The following is a 9,988-nucleotide window of genomic DNA, read 5'->3' as shown; positions in this document are numbered from 1 at the left end:
CAACGTTTCATAATTTTTTGTTGCTAACAAATTTTCAATCTGCTCACACCGGCTTAACGAAAGCAAGCAAAATAAAATTAAATATAAGTACCTCACACTATTCAAACCATGTTCAACAAAAAATAGTCCAACGATAATGTAGCTTCAGTAGGATAATACACGTTTATTTTGTTTTTAGAAACATTATTTTTTTTAGGAATTATATACATTTAGTTAGGATTGTCTGAGGTTGACACAATTTAATAAAGCTGAATATGTCGACTTAAGAAACATAGTTCTTCTAGTCCTCAATGAAGTAGTCCTATAACTAAATCCATAATATTAATATACCCTGACCCTTTGTGACCCTTTTATATAATATTTTGCATTGGTAAGTTTATTTAACAATAGACAACGCACTACGAGAAAAAAAAAAACAAAATGGCGTTTACGTCAGTGACATATCAATGTTTTCTATTGGGGTTTTTGCTTAAAATTAAGATATAAATGTGAAGCGATAAAGATTTTTACTTTAATATGTCTACCAATAATTTGTCTTCTGTTTTAAAATCTTGTTCGGAGAGTGAGTTGATTAATGAAGTGGCTGAAAACAGTATGACACAGAAGCAGGTGGAAGGATCCCGATTAAAACGTACATTTACACTGCCTCGCAATCCTTTTGGGACTACAAAACCTAGTTCCAGTAAAAACAAAAGTAACGAAACCGACAGTAAGCCCGCAAGTGCCAGCTCTGTAATCGGAGAAACTACAAAAGACGATAATGGCATAGAAAGGAAGTTGTTTAGAAGGCCATCATGGAAAAGATTCTTGAACAAGATAGCGCAACACATGAGCACTGTTCATGTATCAGGTGTAAGTATTTTTATTTGTTTTTACTAGCACTCACTAGATAGTTTAATATAATAATATGTGTGACATGGTAATGTCATAACCAGGTTACATGTATTCACAGTTAGTAAATTTTTCCATTTGATTGAGTGCCAGATTATTATGGACTGATTTCCCATTGCCCCACCTTTATAAGTAGTTTCTAGCTACTCTGTTGTATTCTCGTAGTGTGTCTGTATTTTCTAATGTATGTATCTGCTTGTATCAATTACATAAAAATTGCTAACATTTTTTGTCATTGCTTTTGAATTAATTGATTTTTATACAAATATTTATTTATAGAATTATTTGTTAATGTTACTGAACTCTTTTCTGTTATAGGTGAAGTCAGCACCAGCTTTAATTAATGGTGAGAGAGTTCCATGCAGCGGAGACCCACCATGGCCACCTGGTTCTACTCCAGCCGCCACTGGCATCAAGAACCATGGCAACACTTGCTACATGAATGCTGTTTTACAGTGCCTTTCCCACACTGATGTGATAGCTGAGTATTTTGTATTGGACCATTACAAGGTGAGTCATAAAAAAATTGTATTTAGCAAGGTCTCTATAAGCCATTAAAATGTATAATGTGTGTATGTTTTAGAGAAGAAGAATTAATTTCCCATTTCCTTATGATCCTATGAATATTAACTAATATTAAATGGATCCAATTTTCAAGAATGATGCAATTATCGATTTTTATTACTATTACATACTACGTCTAGCTGCATGTGAAATTAATATTTTATTTTATATAAATTTATAGGTGGATTTACAAAAGAGGAATAAGATAAATTCAAAGAAGTATGGTACCAGAGGGGAAGTAACAGAACAGCTAGCATCTTTATTAAAAGCTCTTTGGGCTTGTCACTATACAACTGATATGAGTACTGCATTCAAGGTAATTCTTTATTATTAAGCTAATTATATAGAATTTAAGAGACCTTTTATAAGAAATAAAAATTTTCTCACAAGTCTTCCATTTTTTCTCATAATGGGTTATATATTTTTTTAATGCAGTCATAAAATCTTAGACTTAAAATAGTCATCTATAGTTATCATTAAATATAAATCTTTAAAATTGTTTCCAGGGTGCAGTGGAAAGGCATGGTACACAATACAGAGGGAACAGTCAACATGATGCACAAGAATTCTTATTCTGGCTACTTGATAAAGTCCATGAAGATTTAAATACAGCTACTAAGAAGAAATATAAAACTATTAAGGTAAGAAATTTCAAATACAAAGTTCAAAATAGGATACTAGGCACAGTAAATATGTATTTTAGAGTATTGATCGGCATGATCTATCAATTAAAAAGGTTGCTATTAACTACCCCATAGAGTCCAATTCACCTTAGTATGACAATCCTAGACTTAATCAGTAAACTTAAAATATCATAGTAATGATTTTAAATACTTGTCCATTCCAGAATACATGTGGTAAGCCCGATGAAGTTGTTGCAGCTGAAACATTGGCTAATCATGCCAGGAGGAACAGTTCTTTTGTGCAGGCTGTGTTTCAAGCTCAATACAGGTACTTTAAACCCTACATTACTCCCTTAAACATTATTTATATTGTAATTATCATTGAAAAAATAAAGTAGTTAATATGAACATTGATTCCAATAAACAACAGTATTTTTTATCAATATAAAGCATTGATAGGCAACAGATTGATACACTTCATGGTCAAATTATGAATATGCATTGAACATTATCTTTCAGGTCAGCATTGACTTGTGCTAAATGTGAGCGTACATCATGTACTTTTGACCCATTCCACTGTGTGAGTGTGCAGCTACCTTCAAGATTAGCCACCACACAACCTTCTCCACTTCCTGTCAATGTAAGTCAAACAATAACATCACTTAATTACATACATATAAGGATAATTTTTCCATAGCAAAGATTATTGCCATGTCATTCATCAATACAGTTACCACAGTAAATTATTCCTATGATTCCAGGTTGTGTATGTGAATCAGCAACCGCGACAAGTCCGAATCGGTATTGAACTAACACCTAACGCTACTATGGATGAGCTGCGAACTACACTCCATCAAGACACTGGAATTGATCGCGATCACATTATATTGGCAGAAATTAACGAAATGGGTAAATAATATGCACTTTTGTAATAACAGGATCTACGATTCAGTAAACTCGCGGAAGTATAGCTAGTTGAAGATGTTTATCATAAAATAATGTGTTCAATCCATAACCATTCATTTATTGGCGATTTTTTACTTCTTTAGTAGCACTGAAAAATGTTCTTGGTACTTGTTATTTTTTAGTTTCCTTTTCCTTGTATATGTGTAGATCCTGCAATAGTCCCCAAATAAACAAGTTCAAACATGTATTTATCTTTTTGTTTAACAGTTGAAATAAATAATCTGTCATGATTATAGGTTGGTGTAATGCTCGAGCGGGCTGGGAGGCAGCAGGCTTAGACTATGGAGCTCTATACTGTATGGAAGCGCCGCCTCTACTGCAGACACCCACCACGCCGTACCTGCTGATATTGTGGGTCAACCTGCTTGAAGGAGAGAGATTCGGTAGGTTTCACTTTATTTGTTAGTAGTTGAAACTGTTTTTGCGTGGAAAGATTTGAATTGATTTTATTAACATATTGTTCTGTAGTGGTGACGATTTGCGTGAGTAATTAATAACATGGTCAAATTAGTCATATTGTCTATCATTGTAATGACTTGCATTTTATGAAACTTATCCTTTTCATATTGTAATCAGCATTACTCAAAAGAAATGTAGTGTGTATTGTTACTTTTATTATCTTGTTTATTTTGCAGGGTCGCCTTACGCAATGCAAGTGCCTCGCGAGATCTCATACGAGGACTTACAGAAGCTGATGCTGAAGGAGATGTGCCAGGTGGTGGCCGAGCGAGTGCTGGAGAACTCGCAGGGAAACGATATATTCCGCGCCAGGATCGCTGAGGCGCACCGCCCCAGGGACCCCGCATACCTACAGCCTGAGGTATCATTATGACAATTCTAAAATTATGCATTTTATGAAACTCAATTTTATTTCAATCAAAGTAGTTTTTTTCTTTTGAATGATGTTTTAAAAAAAACATGAATCTTTTTTTTTAATACTCGTAACGTAGATGGGACGTTCGTCGAGGGTCTATGTTCTGGTGAGAGAATATACATATTAAAGTTGATTGTATTCACAGCTGCCTCACCCCCTGTTTTCCTTGGACGTGGAGCAGGCGCTCTGCGCCCACGACAAGCACCCCCACCTTCGACTGGAACTACTATGGGACCCGGCCCACAGAGACAGGTATTATCACTATACTTAATTATGTGTGTACCGCCAAGCTCGGATGTGATGTACTAATGCGTGTGTGTGGGTGCAGTATCATCCGGTCGGCGGGCGAGGCGTGCGAGGTGCACGTGTCGGCGGCGGGCGGCGCGGGCGCGGCGGGCGCGGCGCCGCTGACGCTGGCCGCCTGCCTCACGCACTACACGCGCGCCGAGCACCTGGCGCAGGAGGACGCCTGGAGGTACCACGACTTTTATTCTTTTATTTCCTTTTGATACTTGACACGTAACCCTACAGTGATTTTGTTTTTTATGTTCGTAGGTGTCCCCAGTGCCAGCGGTATATGCCTGTGGTGAAGACGCTCGGGCTTTGGTCCCTTCCGGATGTTTTAGTTATACATTTGAAAAGGTTTCGGCAGTGAGTATATTTTTATCGAACGGTCGTCCTTGTTGTGGAACGAAATATTATCTTTACTTTAAATTTGCAGGCAAGCTAAAGGACGCACGAGTACAAAATTGACAGCGATGGTCGAATTTCCAATAAATGATTTCGATATGACGCCTCATCTCGTCAGAAGGAACGCGCAGTTGGCCGAGTCGCCGGGACACTCGCGGTCGCCGCGACGACGTCATTCTAAGACGCCCGCGACGAACCCGCAGGAGAACATGTACGATCTCTATGCCGTCTGTTATCATCACGGAGACGATCTCGAGACTGGACACTATACGGCCGCCTGTAAAAACCCATACGACGGACATTGGTACAAATTTGATGATTCGAAAGTGACGCCAGTCGATGATGAAAATACCTACAGTGAATTAGTCAATAATACAGCATACATGCTGTTTTATAGACGTAAAAAGCCTATTGTGACCCATTCGTGTTCTTCTGACGAAAGTGGCCATTGGGCGTTACGCATGCCGAAATATACTAAACGAACGACCGAAACGCTAAACGAATTGTCCGAAGTTAAGGAAGAAAGTGTGATCGAAGAAGTTAAGGTTGAACCGTCGAATAACGAGCCGGACTCGGAGTCAGACATCACTGCCGTGACTCGCAGCCCTTCGCTGTCGCGAAGCGTGGCCAGTCTGTTGGACGATAGCATGGCTGAACCGACGTCTCCAGTGAAACAAACGGTGACCGTTATTCACAATGCGACTACGACTGCCGTTGTTCAAACGCCTTTGTCACCGACTCTCCAGCGGCCACTAATAGTAGAAGTTAACGGTAATAGCACATCCGACGACATAAGCGAACATGAAAACGAAGGCAGCGTATCACTGGAGCCGTACATTCACAAAGACGTGCACGTGAATCCAAAGATGACGCCGGTGGATACTCGGCGGCCGCGCTCGGTCGACTACCCGACGCGATCCACCGTCGCCACGACAACGACCAGGGATACCAACAGGAACTATGAGAGCTCTCCACTAGTAGCGAGCATAAATGAGGTCGAGTACCATCCCACCACTGAAGACTTAATGTTATCCATGTTCCAGGAGTCCAAATTCATTGTTCCTAGGCACAACAATCATGTTCCCGGGGAATCTCATAGGACAGGTTAGTATTATCCTGTAACTTGCTATTTCATATATCAAAAAATATTAAAATCTATTTCATATCAAAAAGTATATTACTACCGAGATTCGTAGATCAGAGTTATTTGGTTTATATCTAGTCTGTAGCGACTGTCTTTTGAATGTTTACAATAACTAAATAGTACACTCAGCGGCAGAAAAAGTGGCCCAAGCGCTTATCGTGAATTTGTAAACAAATTAAGTAATATATGAACGATATATTGTTGTAAGTAGTTGCGAAGTGATCTGTTTAGTGTTATGAAGTGTTGAATTTCAGATTAATTTAAGTGACGGATGACTTTTTCTAACAATGTGTGTTAGAACTGAATTCAGTGTTGATTCGAGAGGTCAGTTGAATTCTGTATTTTGAAATATTGCTGCACAGAAACGATTTTCTTTATGATTTTTATTGATTATTGGTCTATTTAGTTTTAGAAAAGATTTGAAGATGCAACTTACTGCTGAACAAGTGGCTTAAGCGGTCTTGTTGTCCGATCAGGGCCATTACCTTTGAGAGGTGGCTGCATTTTTCAATGTATCGCGTACCACTTTAAGGTCTGCGATTAGGAGGTATCGTGAGACTGGTCTCTACACGCGGCGACCAGGAATTGGACGAACACGATGTACATCCGCAAGAGATGACCGATTTGTTAACCTCGAGGTGCTGAGAAACCGCTTTCTGACAGCGTTTGAGATTCACTAGAGGCTTCAAGCGGCACGCGGAGTCATTCTTAGTGAACGGAACATGAGGCGAAGGATAAAAGAACGTAATTTACAGGCAGGAAGACCAACCCGAGTACCAGAACTCGAGAGACACCATCGAGTTGCGCGATTACGATTTGCTCGTAAACATGTGAATTGGCTATCGACCAATGGAGCAAGTTCTTGTTAACCGATGAGTGCTGAGTAGCATTAAGAGCACCAAATGGTCGTGAGAGAGTGTAAAGACGCCATTAAGGACGGTTTTTTCCCAACACAACACGTCAGACGGTCAGTTACAAAGGTAGGTCTGTTATGGTATGGAGAGGTGTATGTTTGGAGGCACGTACGGAGCTTGTCATCGTAGATCAGCGCCTAACAGCAGCCGGGTACATTGAAGAAATCTTCCAAGACCATGTTGTACCACTTATGGATTTCATTGGTCGGGAGGATTAACTCTAATGCAGTTTAATGCGCGCGCTCATAGCGCCCGCGTTGTGGAATCGCACCTTGCTGATATCGGGATTCAAAAACTGGCTTAGCCTGCTCGCAGTCCAGACATCAACCCCATAGAACATGTCTGGCACATGCTAAAAAACAGTGTATGCGCACTGCCCAACCCACCAGAATCACTTGGTGAGCGAAGAACCGCTCTAGTCAGAGTGTGGGATAAAGTTCTTCAAGAAGTAATTAAAACATCCTCCAAAGCATGCCAGAATGCATGCAGGTCACCATAAATGCTAGAGGAGTTAACACGCGGTATAAACTAGATTTTTTCTTTGGTGCAGAATTAGGTTTTTGCAAAAACTTTCAGTAAGCGATTTCGACAAAAGCTGTATTTTTTAATTTTTCCCATTTTTGATTAAAAAATACGACTATTTAGTGTAAATTGTAACTAAACTTGTGTATAAACTGTTTAACTAATAGTTATAGCCAAAATAGTAACCATATATTGATATTCTAAAAAGTTTTATCGTAGTTTTGCTTTGGGCCACTTTTTCTGCCGCTGAGTGTATTATGGTTTAAGTTGACATAGATAACTAATTAGCCTAGACTTTCTTTAATAATACAGATAATAAATTATACTTACCTTAGTGCATTGGTTGTCTTAAATATTTCTGAACATATGAAAACATATTTACAGGAGAGAAGTCTTCTGTTTGGAAAACTCGAATATCTACGTGAGAGCAGCAGATGATGTCTGAAGAATATTATATTTTACACAAATATTCTTTATTTATTTTATATTCAACCTTAGATCTGAGGATTTTATGTAGCTGACAGCTGTTATTTGTATGAGCATTGTATTTTACGCACGTTTTATAGGGCAGTAGTACAAGCTGAGGCTTATTAGTTATGTACTTCTTTTATTTTTGTTGCACCCTCCAGTTATATCTTTTTATTTCATTTGTATTATTTATTACTATTTATTAAAGTTGTGAATGCTAAAAATATTGTGTACTAAGATCATGGTATCCCGATGTAGTCTATAATTAATTTGTATACCATTGGAAATTATACTATTTGATATAAACAAAGAGAAATAAATGATTTATAACGAATTTATTTCTACAATAGGTACTATAATTACAATTAATGAATATAATTATGTAAACTTATATTAATTACGATGCATACTAGCTTTAATAGTACGGTAGTACGCTAGTTACGTGGCGCAACTCTGATTGATCTGAGCTGCCGCCGTATCGGGATACTTTTACTACAAATAAATCATTCACCTGAGTATGTTTAGTGTATGAGGCCTTACACTTTAAGTTTCGTAGTGATCACAAATATTGATGTATACAATATTTTCATTAAATATTATAACACTTAGGACCAACCATGCCCTCTTATGTTATTTTTTGTTGATTTTAAATTTGAATTTATTGTAAAATTATAAATATGTACCTAAGTAAACGTACAACCAACTGTAGATAACCATTGACTTGTATGAATATAGCTAGAGGGCGTAATTAGTAATCACATTTGTGCCTTGGCCCTGGAGATGTTGTGATTTTAAAAATATAAACATAAATACATTATGCTGCGCACATTGTGACTAAAGTTTAATATTTGTACAGTTCGAAGAGTTCGATATATTGTATGTAAGCAGTGGAAATATTACATGATAAGTTACTGTTGGATAACAGGGATCGTATGCAACGATAGTTTTGCGTTCGGTTTGCGTTCGTCTACCATGATTTATAGTAATGTCCTTTACAACTGTATCGTGATCGTGAGCTAACATTGTGATTTATATTTTCTATTCACGAGGTAATGTACATATACATTAGTCGTTTATCTATAATTTATATAGACAGATTTGTTATTATGTATTTACCGAAACTGATATTCGAATTTGGATAAAAATGACTTTTTGTAAATATTAAATCTTTTTTTTTGCATTATGGCACATGATTTAGAATTATTTTATTGCATTTTATTTTAATGAGTTTTGATTAATTTATTGTATTGAAATTTGTTTTTATATAAAAGACAATTACTATTGCTGTACTGTAACGTGGCCTAAACGATGTACCTGTGATCCATTATTTTATCAGGATACAAAACTTACTAAGTATGAAATCGGCGGCATTTCTAGCATTGGTACATAAATCACAATAGTGTTTAATTTAACAATTATTCTGTCATGCATTACCAAAATGAATAGAACGTATGCATGTCCAACCATTTTAAACCCATTTAATATAATGATAATTAGTTTCGATCAACTGTTTTGAAATGTTCAATTTATTGGTTAACACTAATTATTGTGTGCTTTGGGTGTGATACTGGATCAATGCTGAAATGTTACTGGACATGAATGCCGAAGTGCTTAATTTAAACGATTATGATAATATTGTTGAATTGGAAAGTTGATATATTATTTATCTACAAATGTCTGGCTCTCAATATTGAACGCAGATTAATTTATTTTATAAGTTTTCGGAGATAACGACCCGTGAATACTGAGATTAAAATGAAATTAAAAGAAATTTGGCTTTTGGCAAAATCCCTAATTTATTAGTATTTGTTGTATAGGTATTTCCTTTAAGTGGCAACTATATTAATTTACGAAGGAACATAAAATAATATTTATGTATGCGTTTTTATACTTGTTTATAGTTAACGCTACATTTATTGTAGACCTTTAATTTCCTGTGTATTTAAAAATTATAATTTACTTTAGTATGCATCTGTAATTTACATAAGCCAATAAATTATATATGTCTATAAACTTTTATGACGGCCATTTATAATTTGCTAATTGACTATTATCTAAACCGATATCTTACTTAACGCCTAAAATTGATCAATAAATAAATGATTGAGATGTCTCATATGGCTGGGTCGTTCTCCGAACATTTGTAATAAGTTCGTTGTTTTAATTTAAAGATGTTTATTTTAATTTCACCATGTTATGTTAAAATATAAGCGTTATGTCTACAACTGGTATTGTTTTATTTTAGTACATTCGGCCTTCACATAGCTAATAATTAATATATCTATCAATAATAGCATAAATTCAAAAGCTGATAGACAACGGATCGAAAGGG

At 36.5% G+C, this 9,988-nt stretch overlaps 1 protein-coding gene across 1 annotated transcript; it reads left to right on the top strand.

The window, feature by feature from the left end:
• The first annotated feature begins 400 nt into the window (after positions 1-400).
• Positions 401-9,881, top strand: Usp15-31 (Ubiquitin specific protease 15/31). Its single transcript, XM_076117367.1, has 14 exons — positions 401-852; positions 1,210-1,401; positions 1,637-1,771; positions 1,962-2,096; positions 2,303-2,406; positions 2,598-2,718; positions 2,840-2,987; positions 3,281-3,427; positions 3,680-3,864; positions 4,064-4,170; positions 4,247-4,393; positions 4,474-4,569; positions 4,640-5,712; positions 7,573-9,881. Exons 1-14 carry the CDS (start codon positions 517-519, stop codon positions 7,611-7,613), a joined length of 2,967 nt encoding a protein of 988 aa, XP_075973482.1. The 5' UTR covers positions 401-516; the 3' UTR covers positions 7,614-9,881.
• Positions 9,882-9,988: the final 107 nt, after the last annotated feature.

This window comes from Anticarsia gemmatalis, chromosome 8 (genome assembly GCF_050436995.1).
Source record: "Anticarsia gemmatalis isolate Benzon Research Colony breed Stoneville strain chromosome 8, ilAntGemm2 primary, whole genome shotgun sequence".
NCBI classification, from domain to species: domain Eukaryota; kingdom Metazoa; phylum Arthropoda; class Insecta; order Lepidoptera; family Erebidae; genus Anticarsia; species Anticarsia gemmatalis.
Note: the sequence above shows the minus strand (reverse complement) of the source record. Positions and strands in the feature narration are given on the sequence as shown.

What these genes read in the sequence shown, in the direction of transcription:
- Usp15-31 (XM_076117367.1), top strand. Translation starts at nt 517, where the DNA reads ATGTCTACCAATAATTTGTCTTCTGTTTTAAAATCTTGTTCGGAGAGT. An exon ending in CTTCTCCACTTCCTGTCAAT is followed by an intron (nt 2,719 to 2,839) that starts GTAAGTCAAACA and finishes CTATGATTCCAG; the next exon opens with GTTGTGTATGTGAATCAGCA. An exon ending in GCGCAGGAGGACGCCTGGAG is followed by an intron (nt 4,394 to 4,473) that starts GTACCACGACTT and finishes TTATGTTCGTAG; the next exon opens with GTGTCCCCAGTGCCAGCGGT.